At 36.2% G+C, this 27,920-nt stretch overlaps 4 protein-coding genes across 5 annotated transcripts; 3 read left to right on the plus strand and 1 right to left on the minus strand.

Moving 5' to 3' along the window:
• Positions 1 to 2,697: 2,697 nt before the first annotated feature.
• Positions 2,698 to 5,986, plus strand: LOC132838767 (chymotrypsin B-like). Its single transcript, XM_060859342.1, has 7 exons — positions 2,698 to 2,749; positions 2,984 to 3,087; positions 3,853 to 3,932; positions 4,121 to 4,205; positions 5,348 to 5,535; positions 5,610 to 5,736; positions 5,825 to 5,986. Exons 1-7 carry the CDS (start codon positions 2,698 to 2,700, stop codon positions 5,984 to 5,986), a joined length of 798 nt encoding a protein of 265 aa, XP_060715325.1.
• A 1,851-nt stretch (positions 5,987 to 7,837) lies between these two features.
• LOC132838670 (chymotrypsin A-like) lies at positions 7,838 to 10,673 on the plus strand. The gene is made up of 7 exons (XM_060859172.1): positions 7,838 to 7,919; positions 8,010 to 8,113; positions 8,236 to 8,315; positions 8,767 to 8,845; positions 8,967 to 9,147; positions 10,250 to 10,383; positions 10,476 to 10,673. Exons 1-7 carry the CDS (start codon positions 7,868 to 7,870, stop codon positions 10,635 to 10,637), a joined length of 792 nt encoding a protein of 263 aa, XP_060715155.1. The 5' UTR covers positions 7,838 to 7,867; the 3' UTR covers positions 10,638 to 10,673.
• A 2,616-nt stretch (positions 10,674 to 13,289) lies between these two features.
• agrp (agouti related neuropeptide) lies at positions 13,290 to 15,654 on the minus strand. Of its 2 annotated transcripts, none has more exons than XM_060859432.1 (3): positions 15,197 to 15,654; positions 14,961 to 15,055; positions 13,290 to 14,074 (listed from the first exon to the last, which is right to left on the minus strand). In XM_060859432.1, exons 1-3 carry the CDS (start codon positions 15,330 to 15,332, stop codon positions 13,883 to 13,885), a joined length of 423 nt encoding a protein of 140 aa, XP_060715415.1. In that variant the 5' UTR covers positions 15,333 to 15,654; the 3' UTR covers positions 13,290 to 13,882. The 2 variants fall into 2 exon arrangements, with proteins under 2 accessions (XP_060715415.1, XP_060715414.1); XM_060859431.1 differs by having other exon boundaries at positions 13,290 to 14,083.
• Positions 15,655 to 22,260: 6,606 nt separating this feature from the next.
• On the plus strand, positions 22,261 to 27,708 carry atp6v0d1 (ATPase H+ transporting V0 subunit d1). The gene is made up of 8 exons (XM_060859463.1): positions 22,261 to 22,498; positions 24,237 to 24,408; positions 24,686 to 24,864; positions 25,059 to 25,138; positions 25,250 to 25,327; positions 25,677 to 25,853; positions 26,328 to 26,405; positions 26,668 to 27,708. The coding sequence occupies exons 1-8, from the start codon at positions 22,372 to 22,374 to the stop codon at positions 26,827 to 26,829; spliced, it is 1,053 nt and encodes a 350-aa protein (XP_060715446.1). The 5' UTR covers positions 22,261 to 22,371; the 3' UTR covers positions 26,830 to 27,708.
• The last annotated feature ends 212 nt before the right edge of the window (positions 27,709 to 27,920 follow it).

The raw sequence follows: 27,920 nt of genomic DNA on the forward strand, positions 1-27,920 counted from the left end.
ACCGAAACAATGTACAAAGAACTGTTACAAATGTTTTCCCATTGTCAGTTAATTTTAGTGAATACATTACCTTACGTTAACAAATGAGAAATTACTGTAAAGTGCAATTACGTGTTAAAAATGGTTTAACGCCTACCTTTGTATGAATTCCAGAGTAGAACCAAGTTCCAAACTGGTAATGAATGTTAAAACAGTAGTAACTGCTAAACATCATGCAAATTGATGCGACGAATGTAGAAATGTGTGGAGTTGAAATCTTCTGGTCGATGCTCAGCATGAAAACCTTTAATGTGTAGCATGAGGTGCCTACAGACAAAAACAAACAATTAAATACCTTTTGTCTTGCTTTGGAATGACATGATAGTGAGTAGTTAATGTCATCTTTTACTCACCAGCAAGTAAAACGAAACCTGTATAATTTTTCCCTAAACACAAAGAAAGAAAATTTGTAGAATGTTTGTAACCACACAGTTTTGGGGTGCCACTGATTTCCACAGTATTTTGCTTAATAAAGCCAATATCCACCCACAACTGTTCGGTTAGAAGCCTTCTTCAAAATAATAACAGAACAAAGAAATCTATATAGGTTTTGAACAATTACAGAATTATAATATTGAACTAGGCTCACATTCACATCTAATATTAAAATAGGCTCACATTTCTTAAATACAAATCATCAAAATTTTGAAATGAGCCCATTTCACTTACTTCAGACTCACCTGTATTCCAGGTCAGCAGGACACTGCTCTGATGTAACTGACAGTATCTCTGATGCAGAAGGCCGACGTGAATCAGTAATGCTGTTAACTGAACAGTTCCTGTGCTTCCTAGACATATGAGAAGTAAAAGAGGACACGATTTGAAAAACACTTTTGCACCCTCTTACTGGACAGTAAACTACACGGCCTTCCTTAATATGGTCCTTTAAGTGAGCAACAAGACTAGCCACATCCTGGCACTGATAACTGCAGTGAAACACTACAAATCAAATCCGCCTCAACCACTGCATGTGCAGCCAGAGCAGCAGTAGAGCTGTTATGTCGCCGATAAAAATGGCTCTTAAATGTTACGTATTTAAAAAACGACTGTTTGCAATCACTAGCGACACATTTGAAAATGGCGCGAGGTTCACTGCGATGCAGTATGCAGTGCAGAACATATTACCTCAGACCTGCAGAGACTTATGTTATTAGCTGATATTGAGGAAAATTGGGTTGTAGCTGCCTCTCTACATTACTACGATAAAAAAAGAGGTGTTATTTGTGTAGTAACGGCGTTTAGCTCAGGAGTTATTGATTCGGGAATCTCGAATCTGTGAATATACGGCAAACTTTACTTAAGTGCTTCACCATTGGAACGGCAGACTGCTAAACTGCGTCACAATCATTTTAAATCAAAGTAATCAGAGTGAATTCGTTCATTTCTAATGACTTGAATGAATGGCTGTGTATTAAAAAAAAGATAAAACTTTACCATCAATACAGCCAACAAGTTCACGTCATGTGAGATATGACGCTAAAGATAAGAAAACACTTTCACCTCACAAAAGCTGTAGCTGAAATGAAACTTTACAGAATGAGTTTGAGAATGAGTTGTGCTTACCTGACAGACTTCGTGAGAAAAATTATAACGTCAGAAGGTTGTCGCGGTTTGCACGTTGCTCCCTATTTCTGTTTCAGAGAAACACCGCCAGTTGAAAATCTCAAAATGCAACGTCATGACTGCTGTGATTGGACAATTCAAACGCCATTAGCCAATGGCTTTAAAACACAAAATGCTTATTAAATATATGGTTTCTTTTTATTATGCAACGTAATTGCACGTATTGTACATCTATTGAGCCACTGAAAAATCTAAACAGTTTAATTAATTATTTAAAAATTGTTGTATTGTTGCAAAAATTTCTCAAACAATAATTAGCTAAATAGCTTATTTATTTTGGGTATTTTACTGTTGATTTAAGGGATTTAACTGAGGTTTTAACAAATAAATAATGCAAAAATATCATATTTTCTTGTATTTACATTAACAGTATTTAACTGTTAATTCAACAGTAATTTCATATTTTATAGTTTACAGTTTTTTACCGTTGCCACTTTACAGTTTTTCACCGTTAAAACTACGGACATTTTTATAGTAACACTGCTTATACAGTATATTGTTAATTTTACTGCAATAAACCATATTTTCATATGTTTTTAACTGTTAAATTTAAGGTCTTACTCTGTAAAACTAATTACAGTTTTTTCACTGTAAATTCTACGCTTATTGCAAGTTTTGTGAAATACGGTTTTATCCTTTTTTACAGTGCAGACAGATATATATTGCTAATATTTGACATTTTTGTGTAAAGCCTTACTCGTACTCCAAAAAAAATTGTACCTCAGTTTCATATACAATATCTAAAGAATAATAATTTGCACACACACACACACACACACACACACACACACACACACACACACACACAGACACACACACACATACACACACACACGTAAGTGAATGGGGTTTGTTATATCTGTGTATTAGGGAGTCAGACCTGTGTGTGACAATTTCTACAGAATAATAATTTGCAGACACACACACACACACACACACACACACACATACACACACACACACGTAAGTGAATGGGGTTTGTTATATCTGTGTATTAGGGAGTCAGACCTGGAGCAAATCATTTTAGCTGCAGATATGACTTCTCTGTGGATTCCGTTCTGCTTTGCCGTCATTAACACAGTCTTCTGTATGATAATGCTTTTCACAAAATAAATATTGTTTTAAGTGTATATTTTTTCCATCTATTTGTCATAAAATATCCCGCTAACATTCATTTGCAATTACCAAAGGTCATAGTCAAAGGTTAGATCTGTTGTGTTTTGTCCCAAATTGTGAAGTGAAATCTTGGATAGAAACTTTAAAAATATAACAATCAGGATAGAAAGTGTGAAGTGATTTGTGAAGTATTTTTCCTCCTCAGGCTGTGAGGTTCCTGCAATTCCTCCAGTCATCAGCAGCTATTCCAGGATTGTGAATGGTGAGGAAGCAGTGCCTCATTCCTGGCCCTGGCAAGTGTCTCTGCAGGTAGAACAAGTTTATTTATTTATTTATTTATTTATTTATTTATTTATTTATTTATTTATTTATTCATAAATAGCTGTTTTACGGTCTTTTTTTAAAAAAAAAAAAAAAAAAAAAGAAATCACTGAAATAATGCACAGAACGGCTGTGGTTGTCGTACTAGGTAAATAAATCTGATAAAATAGATAAAAGTAATAATTAAAAAAAAACCTTTCACTCCAAAATGAAACAAAATCCAAAATATATGTTTTATTAAATTAATTTTTTAATTTTGGATTTTTTTGGCACCCATCTGACATCAGTGACAATATCAGTCAAAAAATGGTGGATCAGATAGAATAAGAAAAGGACAAATAAATGAACATGTTTGTTCCGTTCTGCTCATGGAGCAGAAAAGATTAGAATTGGAATGAATTTTCTGGAAATGTTTTTCTGTGTAAAGATATTTAGCAGCATTGGTTGGATTTTTTTTAGGGATTGTCTTTTATGAGATTTATATTTTATCATTTATTATTCTATTATTTCTCATAAAAAATATTTTTTGTGTGAAAACCGCTATGTATATTCTCCTGAATCTTTTAAAGCATGTTTCAGTTAAAAGAAATAAAGTTTGTGGTTTAAAAAATATAATAAAGGATTCGCAACAAAAGGAAATGTAACATTGTCTTATTCTATTATTATATCATCATTATCATCATCATGTTGTTGTACGTGATCAACTTTGAGAAGTATATTTACTTAATGAGAGGTATATATTATTTAATGCAGGATGTGAAAGGTTTCTGCTTCTGTGCTGGCTCTCTAATTAATGATTGGTGGGTTTTATCTGCTGCCCACTGCAATGTCAGGTAAGTATACTTTATGTCTAAAATGTAGCTCGTGAACCTTATATTTAAAACTTAAATCAGATGTTATACCCACTGCGGTTCTTATACTAAATCTTCTACGTACCAATGAATGTAATTTTAGCTGATTGTGATTCTAAGCGTAATATGAGTTTGACCTTGAATTTTAATTAAATCTCATTTGCAATGAGAACTTCCCATCATGTGGTCCTGGGAGAGCACAAATGTTCTGCTGATTGTCGGGATGAGGTAAAGGCGAGTGAGGATCCAAATGCAGTTCAATCTTTTATTAATCCAAAACAAGAAACAGGCAAACAGACGGGCAGGCAAAACAGGGCAGAACACTGAGCAAACAGGAAACAGGAACATAGACACAAACATTCAACAACAACCAACACCAGGGAAGTGAATCTTTTTAAATTATCATTTTGTTTCTTTTTTTAATGTATGCAAATAACATTCTTTAAACATATTCTAAACCCTTAAAAATCTAAAATTGCCTTGGAATTATTCTAAAATAATAATAACTAAATACAATTTTTTATTTAAAAAATATAGAATTCTAAATGAATTCCAAAAGTCCAAAAATCTAAGATAATTTTAAAATGAAATGGTAATGAAATATAACACTTAATGAATTTAATGATCCAAGGAAAGGACACAGTTTTTCATAAAAAAAATTTATGGAGGTGCTTGTACATTTTTGGACTATGGAACTTCATTCATTCATTCATTCATTCATTCATTCATCTTCTACCGCTTATCCGAACTACCTCGGGTCACGGGGAGCCTGTGCCTATCTCAGGCGTCATTGGGCATCAAGGCAGGATACACCCTGGACGGAGTGCCAACCCATCGCAGGGCACACACACACACTCTCATTCACTCACGCAATCACACACTAGGGACAATTTTCCAGAGATGCCAATCAACCTTGCATGTCTTTGGACCGGGGGAGGAAACCGGAGTACCCGGAGGAAACCCCCGAGACACAGGAGGAACATGCAAACTCCACACACACAAGGTGGAGGCGGGAATCGAACCCCGACCCTGGAGGTGTGAGGCAAACGTGCTAACCACTAAGCCACCGTGCCCCCCACTATGGAACTTAATAATAATAAAATTTACAGTGATATTTAATATCAGATTAATTGTCAAAATAGCTGAAATCTACCTGAAAAATGGAAAATAAGTATAATATGACTTTGTATATAATATTTTGCATATTAGGGATAAATGCACAAAATAAATGATTTATACAAATAAATATTTCGTATCTTTTTTTTTTACACATATTTTGATATTATTATTACAAGCATCTGAAAAAATCATAAAGAAGAAATTTGCCATTTCCTCTTGTTGTAACAGGACTTTACCTTACTGTTTTTTTTTTTCCTGAACTTCCAATCTTGGATCAGGTTATAAAACACCCCAGGTTTGATTCCATCACCCTTGACAATGACATCCTTCTGATAAAGATGGCCTCCCCTGCCCAGTTCACCGCTCATGTGTCTCCTGTGTGTATGGCTGAGACCAGTGATCATTTCCCAGCTGGAATGCAGTGTGTGACTGTAGGATGGGGTCTGAACAGATACAACTGTAAGTCCTTTACATTGATTTTTTCACATATTTTGCTAATCCTGTTGTAAACTTGGTTTTGTTCCATTTCTTCCAGTTCCTGTCTTCTCCTGTTCTCCAGCAGGCATCACTGCCTCTACTCACCAATGATGAGTGCCAGCGTTGCTGGGGTGGTGTCATTACTAAAGCGATGGTTTGTGCCGGAGCTTCTGGCATCTCCACCTGCATGGTACAGTACTCTGGTCTCTTGTTCTGAATGTGTTTTCACTTCATAACTTTGCTAACAGTAGATTTATCTGTAAATGTGTGGGCTTCAGGGTGACTCTGGTGGCCCTCTGATGTGTAAAAAGTCTAGAGCCTGGACCCTGGTTGGTATCATCTCTTGCGGAAACAGTACGTGTAACACTGCCACCCCTGGAGTCTATACCCATGTCACTGAGCTCCATTCCTGGATAGACCAGACCATCGCTGATAACTAGCGATGTACTGTGTACTGCACTCCATTAAATCTAATCATTTAATTAAATGCACATGATCATCTAGTGCTTGCTAATATTATGAACAGCAGCTAAGTTGATTCCTCTTCCCTTGCTCCTCTTTTTCTGCCTATCCTGAGGCGTCTAGCGATTGGACCATGTCCACTTGTGTTCCTCTTCATGAAGATTTCAGACCTTCATTCAGAATAGGCAAACCCTGTGAGGATCCCTAAGCACCTAGAGATGTACCAGCTCCAGCTAGATATACTTCATAAAGATTTTGGCCCTACAACTTTTTTGTACTCTATTTCTTATGTTCTGTAAAGCTGCTTTGAGAAAATATCCAGTGTTAAAAGCGCTATACAAAATAAAATTGAGTTGAATGGAGTTGAATAACTAAATCATTAATAAAGTGACACTTTAAGTGAAACATATGCATGGGGTTTATGTTGTTATATTAAATGGTGTCAAGCATTTATATAAACACACCAGTAACATCGTTGTATGTTCCTTTCACTTGACAAACCTTTACACATTTTATTTCTCCTATTTTGTATAAAGCGTCATTAACATATGATGGTCAAGAGTCAAATGAAACCTTTTTGCATTGTGATAAATTAGAATTAAACTTTTCTAGAGGAATCCATACACTTGCCAAGGTAGTGTTGACTTTAAACCAAGTCACAAGTCTATATTAATTTCCTCATTTTATTAAGATATTTGTTTAATAATAATCGATCCTTCATAGGGACTTGAAGATCACTGAACATCATACATGTCTATAAATACACACACTATATGGCTAAATGTTTGTGAAAACCTCACCATCATACCAGTATTTGGGACTTAACCAAACTGCTGGACATAGTAAGAGAAAATATATCCTTAATAAATTATTAATGGTTAATTATTAGTTAATAACATCATTCTTATATCTATATACTTTATTTCGAAAAACACTCATAATTAGCAGTCTTATATATTTTCTTCACAAGATTGTATTGACAGAATACTAAACTACACAGACCTTAAATTGTAACAATTATGTAAATAAAGACTTAATATATAAAAGTGTATAGAAAAGGAGAGACAAAATGCATATATTTGTACACAGAGATTATACAGTGAGTACAGAGTCACACTGTCCACATGTTGTGGGAAATGTGCATATGGTTAATAGGAAACTCAAATACACCACCAGCAAATTGAAGGATTTGGTAACATTTTATTTGAATAGCCCAATGTTGAAACACTATCTATAGAGTGTCACAAACCAGCCGATCTACTGATTCTCAATGACATCAAGAGGCATTTATTATTTAACAGTAATTCCACATAAAGTCCACATTAAGTCCACATAAACATAACATGAATAATAGCTATAATCTTGACCATCTCAATTAAGTGAAAAAGTCTATATATAGTCTATATATAGTGTGTATGTCTACTGAACATCAACAACTCTTAACTTTTGACATATTGTTTAAAGAAATTTTGAGAGTCTTCCAACTGCTTAAACATACATGTGAATTACACTACCGTTAAATTTTCCAGCTGAAATGCAAAACCCAATGACCTAAAAATTCTCACAAATACATTATTAGACTAAGAAAATCATGATATGTCTTAACCAAATTAACCATGACACTCTCATCTATCAATCACAATATTACGATGAATCTCATCCCAATGATAATTATGTGGGGAATTAGTCTCATTTCATTATGAAACATCTGTGAAAAGACCTATTTCAAGGTCGATAGTATGATGCAAACTTTCCAAAACCTTGCTCCTTATCCCAGTTTTGAGATAGGATATCAGGGTTTTGGAATGGTTTAAGGTATATAATGCCCTCAGAGTGACGCGCATGAGGAAGCTTAAACCATGGCTCTTCTTCGGATCCTCTCCTGCCTTGCTTTTGTCAGTGCAGCTTATGGTAAGGTCTAAGGGAATCTCTCTGATCATGTAGCTTTCGAAATTTTGTGAAAATGTATTGCAGTTATAGATGTGTGTATCTCTGTCTCAGGCTGTGGGGTTCCTGCGTTTACTCCAGTCATCACTGGTTATTCCAGAATTGTGAATGGTGAGGAAGCAGTGCCTCATTCCTGGCCCTGGCAAGTGTCTCTGCAGGTATGGTTCACATCTTTTCCTATATTTATATGATTACAATTGTATATAATCAAACATTACATGCAATATATCTACTGAATGGTGTTTAAGTTATTTGTTTAATCTTATTATGGTTATAACAGGACCAAACTGGTTTCCACTTTTGTGGAGGCTCCCTGGTTAATGAGTGGTGGGTTGTTTCTGCTGCCCACTGCAATGTGATGTAAGTTTGCAATACCAATAAAAACAACAACAACAACAACAACAACAAAAACTGTTTATGTCTATGTCTTACTGTTTTTTTTGGTGCATGTTCTCACTTCAGTATTGTCCTGAGAGCTGCTGCGGTAATCGTTAAACTATGAGGCTCATGCTGAATATCTGTCAAACATACTAAAAAGAATTGTTTTACTTTCTAGTATACAGTCGAGTAAACTACAGTAGATTAATGGGTTATTATCTCCCTATATCACTGCTTTCTCCCTTATAAGTCTGGTTAGGTTGGCAAGGTTTTTCCCTCATGTCTCAGGGAGTTTTTCCTTCCTTTTCTCCTTTGGCTTTATCATTAGGAATCTAAGCATAACTCCACATTCTAAAAAGCTACTTTGTCTATTATTAATGCATCATGGAATAAAACTAAATTAAATTCTGATTGTAACTGTGATTTATACCAGGACTTATCATCGTGTGGTGCTGGGAGAGCATGATCGTTCTTCCAACGCTGAGACCATCCAGACCATGAAGATTGACAAGGTGTGTGTCTAAGGAACAACATTAACCACTGAATCGTAAAATGGCATGAATTCATCAAATACACTGCTGTATTCTGCTTTACATTAATCATAGTTTCTCACTCCTGTGATTCAATGACCAGGTTTTTAAGCACCAACAGTATAGCCCCTTCACCATCAGCAACGATATCCTTCTGATTAAGCTCGCCTCTCCTGCCAAGCTCAATGCTCATGTGTCTCCTGTGTGTCTGGCTGAGAGCAGCGACAATTTCTCTGGTGGCATGAGATGTGTGACCACAGGATGGGGCCTGACCAAATACAATGGTACCTTTGATATATCACTAATCACTACCTAGATTACTACTACTACTACTACTACTACTACTATTATTTCAACAAGATCTGAATAACTACAAACCTTTAATGACTGAAAATGTAGTTATCAACTGTAACACTGGTAATATTTGTCTAACAAAGTTCCTTTCCAAAGAAACCTTGTTCTGGCTAAACCGAGGTAACATTCTCTGGAAAAATTCTACTTATTTTTATATATATTTGCTAATTGGCATGTTATATAGGATGACATTTGTTATAAAGCAATAATGGGCCTAAAACAGAACCCTTTGGAACACTGCACTATTATAGAAAAGTCTATTGTAGTAAAGGACTCTGTAGAATTACATGGAGGTTGCCTCCTCCCAACAAACAGTTTGAAACGTTCACAAGTTCTTCTCTAGTCCGCATGGGCAACAAACATCCCAGTGGACTGGCTATATTAAATTGCCCTGTAGGTGTGAATGAGTGTGTATATATGAATATATGCACACACTGGTGTACTATTCAGGGTTAGAGTTTATTTTGGCCACATCAGTCAAATATCGGTCAAAAAGTAATGTCAGGGAATTGTCAGAAACACACAGTCAAACCATGGAAATTGTAATCATAGGATACAAGGCTCCAAACATTGCAAAACACACAATAACTTTATAATAAATTTTGTGTGAACTTTATATATATAAATTGGAAGCGTAAAATAGTTGGTGAAGAAGGGGTGGTAAATATTTAGAGGAGAGAAACCTTGGCTGGGTCAGATGTGTAACGGTCTGTATGGATGTGACACATTTAAAGGTACTTCGAGTATCACTTAAAGTGCTTTGAGTTCATATCCCAGGTCCACCAAACTGCCACTGCTGGGCCCCTGAGTACGGCCCTTAACACTCAATTGTATAAAATGTGAGTTACTGTGTATAAGGGTGTCTGTTGTCAATGTAAACTCTTTTACATTATAACTGTGTTACACGTCCTGACAACATTACTATAGTGTCTAACCATGTACTAGAGTAAGCCTAAATATCAAATATGATCTATATTTATGTAGTGTTCAGTTGCATCATTTAACAATTTTTCTTACATAACTGTGTTACAGCTCCTGACACCCCTGCTATTCTTCAGCAGGCCTCTCTGCCTCTTTTGACCAACGATGACTGCAAGCGCTTCTGGGGCAGTAAAATCACTGACGTAATGATTTGTGCTGGAGCCAGTGGTGTCTCTTCCTGCATGGTAAGGCATAATATCCGATTAAGCACCAATAAACCTGCTGAAGATTGACTGAAGATTTAAAATTGACTACAAACATCTACATGTGCTTTTAGGGTGACTCAGGTGGCCCTCTGGTGTGTCAGAAGGATAATGCTTGGACGCTGGTGGGTATCGTGTCTTGGGGCAGCGGAATGTGTAGCACCTCTACGCCTGCAGTCTATGCCCGTGTCACTGTACTCCGTTCCTGGATGGATGGGATCATAGCAGCTAACTAATATACCAACATTAATAAAGATGATTTGAGATCCTAATCTGGTCTTTCTGGTGGTGTCTTATAGACAAAGTGGAGATCTTATGTGCTGGTGGCAAACATCAATATAAGAGAGAAATACAGGTCATAATCAATTATCCTATTTTGACAGTTTTATTGCCCCCAATAAAACCATAAAACCATAAAACAATAAAATCATAAATTAAAGGCTTATGACTAATAAAAGTGTATGATTGTAATTATATAATGTTTACTGATAGGAATGGGTCAAAGGTCATACCTTTGACCTAACAGATGTATGTCATGATTTTATGATGTTAGGTTTAAGTTAAAAGTTCATAATAATAAAGTTAATGATTGTATTGATATATTGCTTGACTCCAAGTAGTTAAAGAGCCCCCTTTTCTCTCCCACCACCCCGTCTTTCATATTGTTTAACACCATTGTGTCTGCTTTCAAGTAGATAGGTGACAAGTCCATGTAAAACTAGTCCATATGTTTTTTTTAAAAAAGGGGGTTTATGACCCCTCAGATGAAACAGTGTTGTAAAACAAGACCATGTCTTTGTTCCAAATGAGATAGTAGATGTTTATTTTTAAAAAAATGTATTTTATGACCTTCAGATGAAACAGTGTTGTAAAACAAGACCATGTCTTTGTTCCAAATGAGATAGTAGATGTTTATTTTTTGAAAAATGTTTTTATGACCTTCAGATGAAACAGTGTTGTAAAATAAGACCATGTCTTTGTTCCAAATGAGATAGGAGACAAGTACTTAAAACTCATGTTTGATCCGGGGATGGTTTGTGGAGCCCCCTTTTCCCCCCACCACCCCATCTTTCATATTGTTTAACACCATTGTGTCCGCTTTCAAGTAGATAGGTGACAAGTAATTAAAACAAGGTCATATGTTTTTTAAAAAAGGGGGTTTATGACCCCTCAGATGAAACAGTATTGTACAACAAGGCCATATATTTGTTCCAAATGAGATGGGAGATATTTATTTATTTTTTTAAAAAAAAGGGGTTTTATGACCCCTCAGATAAAACAGTGTTGTAAAACAAGGCCATGTCTTTGTTCCAAATGAGATAAGTACTTAAAACTCATGTTTGATCCGGGGTTGGTTTGTGATATGGTTACCCCCTCCCCTCAGACTGGATAGTTATCAAATCAAGATTATGACACCTCGCTGTGATAGGAGCGTCTCTCAGACTGATCGTTAGCCAATGGGTGCTATCTATAACGTCACACAAGCACCCACGCCCCCTGAGCAAACACGTGCACACGCGCAAACATGCCCATGCCCCCCTGAGCAAACACGCGCACACGCCCCCTTAGCAAAGACGCGCACACGCGCAAATGTGGCCCTCCAGGGCTCTTAGATTTGTGTTTTCAATTTATTGTTTTATTACATATTACTAAAATAAAATGTTATCTGTTTTATTTTAGACAACTGTAAATAATCAGATTATTTCCTAGCTGAATTCGCCGAAGTAAGAGTAAAACTAAACCAAGATTACGAGTGAATCTTTCAAAACCCATCCCCAAGACCCCCACCCCAAGACCCCACACCCCCTTCCCAGCACCTCCCACCACCAGCACCACCCACGGAGAAAATATCAACATTCAAGAAGTTCAAGACATTCTAGGGAATTCTTACATCTAAGGGATAGAATAATTGAAAACTTTGAGCATGTCTACAGTGCGCTACAAAACACTTCTGATAGTGAATATGTTCAATCTTTGTGTAATTCTCAGGAATCCTTGAATTGGTTTGTTTTGTTGAATAAAGAATTGTTAAGACATTTTTTACATTAGACATGGCACAGAAGCGCTCGAATAATTCTCCCACTTCAAAAGCTAAAAAATGAGCTCTTTAACTACTTGGAGTCAAGCAATATATCAATACAATCATTAACTTTATTATTACGAACTTTTAACTTAAACCTAACATCATAAAATCATGACATACATCTGTCAGATCAAAGGTATGACCTTTGACCCATTCCTATCAGTAAACATTATGTAATTACAATCATAAACTTTTATTACAGTCATAAACCTTTCATTTATGATTTTATTGTTTTATGGTTTTATGGTTTTATTGGGGGCAATAAAACTGTCAAAATAGGATAATTGATTATGACCTGTATTTCTCTCTAATATAATTCATTTACAGCTCTAAATTGATTCACAGAAGATGCTATACATCACTGAGGTGATATTTATGGACACATTATAGGTGAATCTTGTCAAAATGTATCAGGTTATGATGAACTTATTTTGGATCTGTACATGAAAAACTGACATATAAGCGGTGAGCGATGAGAGATCATTACCAGTTGGACTACCGCACGACATATTCCTATCAGCAGTATTTAATTCTTATCAGTATTGCATAGACTGAATCATTACATCCCAAATTTAACCAAGCACTACACGTCACCTCCACACAGGCATGTATGCCCATGTCACCAAACTCAAAATGTACATAATCATAACCCTAGACAGGGTCTAGGAACAGGGTGAAAATTTCCACAATCATTTAAAAAATAACTGACATCAACAAAAACACAGCCATGTGCTTTGCTTTTTATTTATTAATGACACACAATTCTATAGTTTTTCTAACACTATAAAATAATATAATGTTTGCTAAAGTTTTTAATAAAATAAAAACACCACAATTTTCACATATATTTGTACACGTATAAACATTTACAACAATATGTGGTCATTGTTGTCTACTCTGAGTTCATGCCTGTGAGGTTTTATAAACTTTTATCTTTGCATGTATAATAAATGTTTCGATTCATATTAAGGTTTCCTTTACATAATATCATTTACTGCATTAATTAACAAGAACAAATCATTAACTTTTCTGAACAATTAGAAATGTTAACAAATACACTAATTAACAATAATGTATAAACGAAATCAACTTAACCTAGACCGTCTTTCTAAATGTTGGTAATCACCTTAACATATGTTTTGGTAATTAATCATTTATAATTAATCAAGTATTTGGTAGGTAGGTCTGCATGCTGGTTCATCATTTTAGAAACAATATGTGTTAATGAGTGTTTATTTTCTGTTTTTTTTTTTATGTTAGTTCAGGGCACTTTAATGTAAAGCAGTACCATCATGAATTCGTGTGCATACTGACAAATTTGCATTTGGCATAAGGTTTTATTTTCACATCTGCATATCATCTTTAACCCAGCCTAATGCCGGGTCAGTGTTGCGAGTGCTAGGCGCGTCTGTGTTTGCAGCTGTGGTCCATGCTGCGGCAATAACAGAAGGCTTTAAAAAAGCGGCAGTAGCAGGTATCGCATGAGTCACAGCAGGGCAGCTGATGGCCCAGGCATGACTGCTGATGCGGGATACAGCGACCTGGTGAACGTGTGCCTCTCCTCTGGAGCTGTACTGCATCTGCCATGTCCTGTGGGAACTAAAATGTCAGCTGCTTAACCCTACCCTTATTATTTACCCAAAGTTACACAACTGACTAGTTGCAAAATTTACTTCAAAAATAAACCCTAATACAATTTAATGGACATTTAACATATGTAAATAATGACTTTTTACATTATTATTATTATTATTATTATTATTATGAATTATTACATTATATATTATGAAATATCAAGCCTTGTCTTAATGTACTATGCCTCAAATACACAGATTAGGTTATAAATACATGGAAATTACAGACTGGGTAATAAAATACCTTTTACCGAACACACTACTGTGAGCAGATCTGATGGTTTGTTAGTGGACTAAGTGGAGTAATTAGTGGACTCATCTAACCACATGACAACAACAAACTCCTTTCTTTTCTGTTTCACTGATGTTATCAACTGAACACAAGCTTTTCTTCACACACAGACACACAGACACACACTAAAATGCTTTAATGCTTTACTGTAAAAAAAAAAAAAAAGCGAAATGATTTAGAATTATTTTTCAAATGCTTTATTTGAAGTTGTTACATGTAAGTATGTAATTTTAAGGTGTTACAAATCTCTGTATGATATATATGATATGATAGGATTAATGCTGTAAGTGCTAACCATTGTCCTTCATTTTACTATTTGTTTTAACTATTAATCATTGATTACTATTTTAAGAACTTGATTTGAATCACTGAACTGAATAATTCATAGCTGTTGAAAAATATAATAATATCATTAAGAATCAAAAGCCAGGAATTTGGCTTATTAAGTCTTTCTATTGTGTCTGTTAAAATGAACAATAATGCTAATGCATCTGTTAAACTATTGCAAAACAGTGAAGGGAAAATGAGGACAAGGCAAAATCAAGCCTACCTCATCATAGGAAACAGGATCCACCATCAGCTGTTCCTCAACTGAATCGATTTGAAGTTGTACTGCATCCACTGCAGGACCTGAATCTTGCACGGCTATAAAATCAGGGTCAGAAATATCACTTAACATACAGTAAGAGATGCTACATCATTTCACATAAGCAATACACCTGAAACCTGAATACATTTACAAAGTGTTCCTTGTATAGTTAATATATTTTGAGATAGGTCACTTACTGATGCCAGGGAAGAACGAGGTATCTGTCCTCCTCAGGCTCGGATGCGAGACCTCCATGCGGTTATTGCGGACAAGACCCGATGCCACCCGGACGGCGCTGAGACTCAACCAGCAGAAGATCATGACACACAACATGGTCACTTAGTCACAAGTGTTTCCTCCTATCTGTCTCTGTCAGCAAGCTGGTTATTCTCTGGATTGAGATGAGGATTTAGAGGCAAAGTACAGTAATAAGACTCAGGATACTAGTTTGCTCAATTAAAATCTGTAGGGATTGGGAAAACTCTAATTTTAAGGTTAAGGTTAAGCTTAAGGTTACTTCTTATCTGTCAACATGTAACACATGCAGTTTGAAACCACTATACTAAGATGTTTTCAAATGATTCTCAGCAGAATAAATCATCTAATCATAAATCCAGGACTCTGGATCTAATTAAACCCAGGACTCTGGGAAATCAACTTCTGCTGCAAAAGATGTTTTTCATGTATAACAACTGACAAGTAAAAAGTAAGGTGTAGTAAAGTCTTCTGTGTTTATCTTTCATGCAAAATCTATCCATATATATTTTTTACACTATATGCATTTTAATGTATATAATAGTCATCTTTCCTACCTGCAGTGTTCCTCACCTCTGGTTTTAAGGTACCCAACTCTTGTTTTTAAGCCTCCATGAAGTAGGAGGAGTGAAGCCACATGATCCTAATCAGTGGGAGGGGGAGTAATCTCTTACGTCGTGCTCTTTTCACTCACACACATACACATGCTAGTGATGGGAATTCCAGCTTTTTTTTAGTGACTCAGAACACTCAGCACTCAGCTCAACAATAACAGCCTACCTCATCTGTTTCTAAAAGGCTTATTGACATTCCCCCTAATAATCATCCACGGTTTAATTCAACTCTAAAATTTGTGATAATCAGCATAAGATTATTGGAAAAATATTTCTTCAACGCTCTATTAGAAATATTAATTACAAATACTGACAAATATGTATTCCTGTATGCAATACTATTAAACCTGTTGTACCTACATGCATGAAACTTTCATAAAAGGATAAATTTACTGGAGATTCCTGTGGACTTTTTCTTTATATTCACCTCCCATGTACAATATTCTACAATTATTATGATTCAGTTCCACCAGGATTCCACGATTTTGTGACTAACAGCATGAACTCAAAATCAAGTAAACTCCACAATGTTCAAGTCACGTTGTGTAACATCATCACAACGCACATTCAGCCAAAACCCTCTAACACGAGTACAGCTATCATAGAAAGTATATGTGACTTCGCTTGTAGGAATTTAAACAAACAAATAAAAAGCTCACTGTAACAAGTAGCAACAAAATCAAGTAATTTTTTTGGCTGCAGCAATTACAAAAACTCTGCTCCAAAAGTCCTAGAGGAACCGATTATTCTAACAAAAAAGAGATTTGTCATTGTCACAGAGAAATTAATTTACACACAAACGTTTCAGAAATGAAATTGTGTTTCCTTTTATCATATTGATTATTTTGCTTCACCCTTAAAATGAAGCATTCAACCCTAACATTTTTTTCTTTCATGCTGTTTCAATATATTATGAAATGCCTAGTAATACAAATATGTTCAGTCAGAGCCAGTAAAAGATTCGAATTTGATGATTAAATGATATAAAGTAATATAAAGTAATTGCAGTCTCTCGATCATTCTGCCGTGCCAAATGCCTCACGGTGAGTTTAACAGGATGCTTCATGAACGAGGTGGCAATATCTCTGATTAATTACACCTAGGGCAGCTGTGTAAATGTGCTAGCAGGGACATGCCTTCCTGTCTTTCAAAGATAAAAAGAAATTATTATTAAGTTTCATTTCAGACATCAACATCAGATTATTTGCTCTTGTCTGATTGATTGTTTTTGGATTATTTTTGCACAACAGCACCAGAACATGGTGGTAAGGGTAATACAAAGAAAGACCACAGAAACAAATATATCCCGTTCACATACACATAACAAAACAAAACCATAAACATTACATAACATAATCGGAGACAAATAACACGCTTTAACAAAGTGTGACACTCAACAATGACAAAAACAAAGTCTAATACAACAGATCAGGTATAAATAGAGGAACACTTTAGGCATAACATAATACAGGTGAGAAAACACGACCATGAATGAGCGAAAATACCTGCGCCCTCTGGTGGTCTGGCATGGAAAAGTCTTAAATGTTCCTAACAATATTTCACACGCAATCTACAAATTAGAAAAAAATACACATGACCTAACCACATGTTTAGTGTTTTTTTTTTGTATGATACTTTACTGTTAATATTTTATATACCATATGGAAATAAGACTTTCATATGCAGCATATACTCAGCAGGTGTGATGGATTTTAACTCTTTTTCTCCAAAGGCAAAATATGGAATTTGTGTCTGTTTTGTTGTTTTACACTGAAAACTAACAGTGTCTGGTTCAATTTATATTAACTTCAATCTTAAAAAATTCATTTGGTTATACTGATTGAAAATTTCTGAAAAGTCAATAACGACTTCACAAACTTATTTGCATATTCGCACTGCTCAACACTAATAAACTCATTATTAAGTATTTTAGAATTTAAAATCTAAGATCGTGAACATCCTTCTTTGTTAATGGTGTTTGTTTCTCAGTAGAACCTTGATCACCTCCCAGTGTATTTTTCTAGAAAAAGAGAAGATTATAAAAATTCTGTTAAAAAACATTTCTGTAGAAATGTCGGCTCCAATCATTCATCGCAAAGAGAGTAAAAGCCAGCTGAGAGAGTTGAGTCCTTCATTACTCACACGTAACGAACACACATATGCACACTTACATAGACATGATTGTTTTATTAGCACAGAAAGCACACAGACAGTCATGATCACCACGTGGATTTTCCATTACGGTGCTTTCCTGTTGCCACTTAGATGGATGTGTGTGCATGTGAGAAATCATGCTGAACCAAAACAGAGTACAAAGTGACCATTTAATTTTTCTTCTTTCATTAGATGTTTATTACAGCTTGGTATACAGTGCATTACGTTTACTTTAACGCATCAAAATCAATCCTACATGAACTGGTTACTTTTGCTCTTTTTAAAGAATGACGCAATAAATGAGGCAAGCAATTTGTTTAAGGGTCTGCACATCAGCGTCAATCAGCTCAGCAAAGCCATTTCTTTTGCTTTTTGTCAGAATTTGAGCGACTGAGAAAATTTGCGGAAATGGATAGTAATGTGCTAGCAATATTTTTAGGATGTTGATCATGAACATCAAGTAAAATTAAATTTCCTGCGAATACAAAACATGTTTCTCGCTAAACGAATGTTGTTCTGATAAACATGAAATTACGTAGAAATGATGACAGGAAGACTGATAACAGTAAATGGATGCACAAACATTTGTGGAAAAGGTCATTGTATATAATGTGTTAATTATCTTTTTTTTGTTTATTGAAGTGCAAAAAAGTGCATTTTCCAGTTTCATCCAGGACGGTGACGAGTCTGCTTACAGACTGGAGGTTGAACGGCTGTCTGTCTGGTGCAGTCTTAACAACCTGGAGCTGAACACACTCAAGACAGTGGAGATGATTGTGGACTTCAGGAGAAACCCCCCCTACTCTCCCCCACCCATCATCATGAACAGCATTGTGACAGCAGTGGAGTCATTCATAGTGGGACATTCACATTGACTCCATTGTGAAAAAGGCTCAGCAGAGTTTGTACTTCCTCCAACTGATGAAGTTCAACCTGCCACAGGATCTACTGAAACAGTTCTACACTGCCATCATCGAATCCATCCTCTGCACTTCAGTGACTGTTTGGTTCAGCTCAGCTACCAAATCTGACCTCAGAAGACTACAGAAGGTAGTCCAGACTGCTGAGCGAACCATTGGCACAACTCTCCCCACTCTCCAAGATCTGTACTTCTCCAGAGTGAGCAAAAGGGCTAAGACAATCACTCTGGACCCCTCACACCCAGCACACTCACTCTTCGAACTGTTGCCATCTGGTCGACGCTACAGAGCCTTGAGCACCAGAACGACCAGACATAGGAACAGTTTATTCCCTCAGGCAAGCCATCTGATGAACACTTAACATACACGGAACACATAACACTATTCTTACATTATTTAATTAAAACACATACTTACTTATTTATATTTCAATTTGCACATTTTTCCACTGTACATACAACTGTCTATATTATATATGTGTTCATGTCTTGTCAGTGTCACTCTGCTACACTGTGGAGCTTCTGTACTAAAACAAATTCCTCGTATGTGAAAACATACTTAGCAATAAAGATCTTTCTGATTCTGATCTGAATCTGATTCTGATTCAGCATTAAAGATCAGCAGGAATTGTCACATGAACTAAGCACGGCACATAAATGAAGACTATAAACCAATCAAATAAAAAAAATCATACATTCTATTGTACTGAAAACATAGCAACTTCCATCTAGTTTTTCTGCACAATTTACTGAATCTTTTTTTTCTTCCTAAAATGAAACAAAAGATCAAAACTATCCTTAAGCAATCATCAGCTATGAGCCAGATGAAATATTTAACCCTATCAGGCTTTTATTGGGACTACATTAAGGTCATTTTATCTAATTTCCTGTTTATTGTGGTTCTGAGGATGGAAAGTCGCACATAGCACTTAATTGTAATGTGCATTTAAGTTCAGATTGCTTAGGGCTTATACATGAACTTGCTTTTTTCATTCCACACAGCATCTGGGAAGAAAAAACATGGCAATTACAGTACATGTAGTTCACATGTTCGAGTGCAGGGATTCATCTTAATTTCCCAGGTTTCGGCAAATGGTCTAGAGACTGAAGCACTTCCGTATGTTGCTCTGGATAAGGGCGTCTGCCAAATGCTGTAAATGTAAATGTAAATGTAATAAATTCACACACACACAGACACGCACACACACACACACACACACACGCATACACAAACACACACACACACACACATACACAAACACACACACACACAATTAAGTCTATACTCAATTAAACTGTGAAAAAATGGAAATGTCAAATACTAATATTGTCAACATGGCATCACAAATAAAATGTGACACCTAAAAGATATAACCCGGGCACCTCAGCTTTATAAGCTGTATTTTACCTCAGTGTGGCCTTTACAAGTATGCTTTAAAAGATATTTTCAAGCTATTTTCCATAAAATGCTTGCACTAATGATACTGTGTTCACACAGCTATCCTGTCTAGACAAAAGTCTGGCTGTTTTCCTTAGAGCTCTCTCATTAACAAGGTGTTTCCATCCACAGAACTGGATGTTTTTTTGTTTGATTTCTACTCAACACTGTCAAAACTCTATATTGTGTGAAAATGTCTTAACTACTCAAGTCAGCCTGTCGGAAACCAGCATCCATGCCATGCTTAAAATCACTGAGATAGCGCATTCTGATGTTAAATTTGAATATTAACTGAAGATAGTGATCTGTATGCTTTTATGAATTGACCTGATGACATTATGTAATTACATCCATGTCTACAGCACCATCACTGTTTACGTTTTGCACCGTTTTTGCTCTTTGCTCATGCTGTCTCACATTTCAGTCGATTGCTGTTGTGCACAATACTTTACAATACCTCATGTAACTGCTGCTATAATGCTAATGTGTTTATTCCAGTATTTCTGCACACGCAATATTATTTGAACAAACAGTATTTACACTGGTCGGTGCTGTTTTTGTTTATTGTCTTTTATGTATTGCAGGGCTGTCAAGTGTCAAGCATTGAGAGTAACAGTCACGTATTTCGGTCTTTTGTCACGCTCTCCCGCCACACATTGCATTTGTCACGCAGAAAAACTTTTTGACTATTTATCATATATTTAATATGCCACAGCTCCCAAAATGTATCTGTCCGCACCGCTGTCTCTATGGAACTGGGCAGGAATCAAGCACGTCTCCCCTGGAGTTCTTAGTCGAGCCTGCCACTTATCAGCCAATCAAAAAAAGAGGCTACACAATAGCCAATCAGAAAATAGCACTATTGTATCTGGGTAAGATTTAACGCAACAACCAATGAAAAAAAAACATATCCTGGCATTGTTCACCGGCATCCCCGTTCACCCACAGAGAAAACCATTGGAGCTGCGAGCATCACTTTGAGCAGAGAGTAAGTCATGATCTCCTGTTGTAATGTTACAACAAATTCACAACTTGTTTGACACAGACAATGACATTGTGACTGCTGTTAGAGATGTTTCCCAGATAATCAGCTTCAGTTTTTCATGAGTGTCTGTAACTGCCAACAGTTTTACAGCCGGTTCACTGACAACGCCTGCTCAGAACAAGTAGTCTAGGCCAGTGGTTCTCAAACTGGGGGCCCTGAGATGGTGGCAGGGGGCCCCGGTTCACTGACAACGCCTGCTCAGAACAAGTAGTCTAGGCCAGTGGTTCTCAAACTGGGGGCCCTGAGATGGTGCCAGGGGGCCCCGGTTTTATGACATTTTATAAAATAATGGATTTACCATAAATTAAATCTCAGATTTAAATTTTATAATTTAATATGTTTTGTTTAATTCAAATATTATGTTTTGGAATGTTTTATGTCATAAATTTTCTTTAAAATATGTCACTCCTGCCTGTCTTCAAAACCTGAGAGCCCTGACTTTATGTATCTAGGACTAACTTACTAAGTCCTTATCTCCGTCTTTGTCTTATTTAGCACCATGTTCCTGGAGAAACGTTGTCTCATTTCACAGTGTACTGCTACAGCTATGTATAATTGTAATGACAATAAAAGCTTCTTGACTTGGCTTGACAAATTGCATAAACCAAAACGTGTACATGGGATCCTGTTAAAGTGGTCGGTGTGTTCAAACATTTCATGCTACTATTGCAATCTTCAATATTCACTACAGCAAAAAAAAAGCCTTTTTTTATTTTTTATTTTTATCATGTTAGTGTACATGTAATGTTATATTTGGTCTCCTCTTTGGTAGCTTATGTGAGTGACTAGGACGTGCACAGCGAGGTCACGTGATCTGTCACATGAACAGCTCTGTTCCTCTGCAGTTCGGCCCACACACATACACACATATACACATATAGACTAACCTCGTTGAGGATTTAATACCCTGTACACCGTAGAAAGATAAAAACAAAAAAGATTCCGACATGCCATTTTCGGAATTATATTTTAACGTGGATAATGGCTATTTGGAAGGGCTGGTGAGAGGTTTTAAGGCTGGAATCCTCACTCAGGGCGATTATCTGAACCTGGTTCAGTGTGAAACGTTGGAAGGTGAGCTTGATGTTCATGGGTTCTTTGTTAGCTATCAGACCTTCATACGAGTTAGCCTATTTTTTCTATGTAGTAGCTTTATTTGTCATTGTTATTGAAGGTGGTTAAGACGGTCACCTAGCCGTTTTTCCTAGCTAGCTAAACAGCGATTTGACGAGCTAGCATAAAACTGTTTAAATACTGTCTAATGTCACCCTGATGTCAAACATATCAGGTTTTCAGATTGAAATGATCGGACTTATATGAATTAATATGCTGAAGAACGAAAACAATCCAAAAACACTTCTGCCTTCAGCACAACAGCGTCGTTAGATAACTAGCTAGCAAACCGGTGCTAGTTATGACAGTTAGCCGGCTAGTATGCTAACGCGTCTTGAGTTCGTTCAATTCGCATAAACAACATTTTTTGAGAAATATTAAGGCAGAGAATTTTATAAAAGTTGTTCACACGCAGACCCAGGTGTAAAATATTTCACTTTATCTTGAGACCATACCAGTATTGCGTTATATACTACAGCTTTACTAGCTGATCATGTGATGTAGCTATGCTAATGTTACAGCTATGCTAAGTGTTACAGCTTACACAGCAGTGGCCTGAATATCCTCAATAACACATTTATGCTGTATATATATATATATATATATATATATATATATATATATGTATATATATATATTTATGTATATGTATATGTATGTGTGTGTGTGTGTGTGTGTGTGTAATATATACATCGTGGTGCAATGTATACACTATTTTTATTTCACCCTAACAAATTTTCTGTATTTCTCTGAGTCACAGGGAGTTTTAGCTTATTATTTTGAGGAACTGGAAACAGTTCTGTCACAATCTTGGAAAAAATAAAAAGAAACAAGTCGTCTGTCCATTCATTGTGTCAGAGTGGGAACAAGTTTTACACCACTTCCATAAACCAACTAGAAATCTTAATGTAGGACTGAATAAATATCAGTAGTGACACTGGTCTTGGGAGCCACCAGTACTGTTCCCTGTTACTTTAAAAATTAGTTAAATTATTTTAAAAAATATACAAAATTGCTCTGATAAAACCATCAAGTTTTTTATATTATCTTCCTGCAGCACTAGATAAAACATCTGACATGTTAACAGTGTCTTTAATAGACAGAACGAAGGTAGGCACCCTGAGAGTGCAGAGCAAAATATCACCAAGCGTGGTGAGAATGAGAGCGAGATGCCGTGAATTGCAGAAACAGATAGTTATTTGTGAATGTGTAGTAGAGAAATTGTATATAGAGATCCTGGCACATATCCGCGCACTTCAGCTCTCTGAGCACCGAGGTCCAGTCCGTAACTTGCATTAACATCTATTTCTATAAGGTGCCAAAAGCTTTAATTTCAGCTGTTTTATCTATTTAAAAAATTATATAATTTTTTTATTTGACACCTTGCATTTATTTTTAATGACCACACTGAGTGATACTGTTCTGCACGCTTAGATCAGCCAACTTCAAACTCTCTATTAAAGCCACTGTTTAAATGCATAAACTTATTAAACATAAATCGTCTTAAAAATAAGGAGTTCATGGCTAGCAGAATATTTCACCAACCGGCATGAAAGGAATAGCTATATAAAATGCTCCGGTGACACAACTGATTGCTTGTATACGTCTTACTTGCACATTTCGGCATTGAAACAAGTTTTATTTGGTCTGAAAATAAATTCATTTGTGCTGCTTCAGCTTGTGGAATTTTTCTTCTCAGATCTGAAGCTTCACTTGCAGAGCACGGATTATGGAAGCTTTCTGGCCAACGAAGCATCTCCTCTCACCGTATCAGTCATCGACGACAAGCTGAAGGAGAAGATGGTGGTGGAGTTTCGCCATATGAGGAACCAGTCATACGAGCCTTTGGCCAGCTTCATGGATTTCATCACGTAAATAATTTGCAACATAAGTTGAAGTTGAATTTAGCAGAATAAAATTTACAAGCAAATAATTTAATTAGGGATGCTGGCTTTTAATAGAACCCCTTGAAAACACAAATAGCTGGACAATATCAGCATCTTTACCTGTAACATTCAGGATTAGATTTTTTTGAATCATGCAGCTTTCAAGTCGTTTCCTTTCACGTTTTTAATACACAATATATTATGAATAGGTGGATTTTACATTTGAACATTTTTTCACCACCAGTGTGACTTGTTATTGCAGGTACAGCTACATGATTGATAATGTCATTCTGCTGATCACGGGCACACTGCACCAGAGAGCTATCTCAGAGCTGGTGCCTAAATGTCACCCGCTGGGCAGCTTTGAGCAGATGGAAGCTGTCAACATTGCCCAGACCCCTGCTGAGCTCTACAACGCCATCCTGGTTGATACACCATTGGGTAAGATATTACCATGACAGGTTGGCCAATCAGCTCAAGCAATTTTAGTGATAACTCATAGCAGTGTATGTTAATGTTAAATTTACAAGCAAAGCTTTAGCATTATCTGAATGAACTCAACTTCATTTTCATCAATTTCTTCAACATTTGTAGAAGATCTGTACTACATTACTTACTCATCTGTCTGGTTTCAGCTGCTTTCTTCCAGGATTGCATCTCGGAGCAGGATCTGGATGAGATGAACATAGAGATCATACGTAACACTCTGTACAAGGTAACAAACCACAACTCACCTTTCAAGGAGAATCTTTAAATGTGATTAATCAGCACAAAATGATAACTATTACAGTGAGTAACTACATTTTTTTCTTTTGTGCTTTTTCAGGCTTATCTTGAGGCCTTTTATAAGTTCTGCACCAATCTAGGTGGGACGACGGCAGATACGATGTGCCCTATTCTGGAAGTGAGTAAGCCTTTGCTACAGTGAAACTCAAAATTTATCAGAAGGGATTGATTCACTTTCCTGAGAGCTACAAGGCAAATCTTATGGTTTATTCAAGCGTTTGCTCTAATATGCTATCATTTCTATACAGCTTACTTAGACTGGGGAGTTTAGAGACAATCCAAAACAAGAATAAATTCTTAATCGTTTAAAAAATTGTTCTTGTTGAAAACAAAGGCAATAGATATGTAGAAGAACACGGAAGAAACAACACTCATTTCATTCTATGTCTTTTCTGCTACAATGATGCTGCTTTACCACTGTTTTATATTCAAAGTGAGTTTTTTTTTTTTTTTTTTTTTCCATTCAGTTTGAGGCAGACCGGAGGGCCTTTATAATCACAATCAACTCATTTGGGACAGAGTTGTCTAAAGAGGACCGAGCAAAACTCTTCCCTCACTGTGGAAAGCTTTACCCTGAAGGCCTAGCTCAGCTGGCACGGGCTGACGACTACGAGCAGGTCAAAGCTGTTGCTGACTACTACCCTGTAAGTTCTCACAGAACACTGCTTATATCAACCAATTCATTTTTAATTTGAATCAGGACAAGTGAACTGAGTTCAATCGATTCTAATCGAGCGCTTTTCAGTAATTTTGTTTTTTGTGCCTCCGTCCTTCACTCTTTTATGTGGAATATCGAAAATGTAGCCAAAATGTTCCCAGCAATTTTTCTAGACAGAAAGTAGCTGGAAAAATATTAGGATATTATTTTGTTAAATGAAATTTAGATTATATTAAGTTTCGGAGGCTTTTTCGGTACTGTTTTATTTATTTTTTTTAACAATTTGAGCCAGTTTGTGTAATAAATGTAGAAACTTCCCAGTGACTTGACTTGCCCTTGTTTCAAAAAGAAAGCTGTTTAATAAAGCTGCAGGGAACCCTTTGATGTGTTTAAAGAAATCTGTGACATGGCCACATTACACCAACCACATCTTGTTTTTTTGGGTTTTTTTCCCTCCCAGGAATACAAGCTTCTGTTTGAGGGTGCTGGGAGTAACCCTGGCGATAAAACGCTGGAGGATCGCTTCTTTGAGCACGAGGTGAGCATGATCATGAGGAAGGACAGAGAGACAATGAGCTTAGTGAGTTTAGGAGAGGACCAAAATGACCTCAGTGTTTGCTTCTGGCACCGAGTTATGTAACAACTGACCTTAGTAATTAAATGATACACTGTTTTGGTACCAAATTGCAGTCGTCTAATAAATCATCATAAACTGCCCTGCTAGTGTTGCATGGCTAACTGCAGGTTGAAACCCTGTGTTTTCCTCCACTAATGAAGCTTACATGTGTGTAATTTTGCAGGTAAAGCTGAACAAACTGGCCTTCCTTAACCAGTTCCACTTCAGTGTGTTCTACGCTTACGTAAAGCTAAAGGAGCAGGAATGCCGTAACATCGTTTGGATTGCAGAGTGTATTGCTCAGAGGCACCGCGCTAAGATAGACAACTATATCCCTATTTTCTAATGTTCTACACTCTCATTAACTCCTGTCTGTAATTGTCATTCACACCCTGTTATTTATAAGTTCTGTATATTTTGAATAATTTCTATAATATCTAATGATCTATGTTTGTCTTGAAGTCCAGCTTTCAGGCAACGGCTTTCTCTGCTTGAGATTTAACACGTTTACAACCTCAGAGAAGCCTCAGAGAATCATCCTGAGTGATTTTTGCTTTAGTTAAAGTGTTGAAAACATTAATGCTCTTAACATCCTGGTCCTGCATCCATATTTTTTTCATAAAAACAAACAAACAAAAAAAATCACTGGAACATGACTATGAATAAAGCAAAAGTGTAATTGGACATTTTCAAGACTTTAAGGCTGCATAATTGAGTCAAACATTCCATTATTTTAACATGTCTGTATAAATGTTCCCAAATTATACCTTGCTCTATAGACATAGAATACTTTTATTGTCATTGTACAGCTGTACAACTAAATTATGATACTTTCCCCTTGTAACGCAAATTCCAACACAGTCATTTCTCAAACCTATCCAGTCGTAATGAGTATTACAAAAGCATTGGTGGAAAAAAAATGAGATTTTATGATAGAAACGTGCCTATGTGGACAAGTGTTGCGTTTTCTTGCGTATGGATGCATTATTCTGTTGAAGCTGATGTGAATTGTGCTGTTCTCTTTTTGTAAATGAGTCTTGACTAACTTATGGTGTAGATCAAATTTTATCAACGAGAGCCAGAAGTGGAAGGTCGGACCTATAGAAGAATATGATTTAATTGTGACCTCGCGTTCAGGTATCCCTTGCTGTATAAATTATACTGTATTTCTGTAACCTTGCTTGTGTATGGTGTTGGAGAGAATTATATGGAATCTGTGTCTAAATCTCTGTGAATGTCATTATTGAGCACATTTTTTTGACTTAAACGGCCAGACCACATTATAAATTTTTGTAATTCAGTTTAAAATAAAAGACCATACATGACCTTTTTCATATATAAAATATTTCAAACTGCTCTGAGGCTCCAGCAGGTGGCGCTAATGGTCCAGCCTTATTTTGTATTGCAAGTCAAATCAAGAAACTTTCATTGTCATTC

This window comes from Tachysurus vachellii, chromosome 23 (assembly GCF_030014155.1).
Source record: "Tachysurus vachellii isolate PV-2020 chromosome 23, HZAU_Pvac_v1, whole genome shotgun sequence".
Lineage (NCBI taxonomy): Eukaryota > Metazoa > Chordata > Actinopteri > Siluriformes > Bagridae > Tachysurus > Tachysurus vachellii.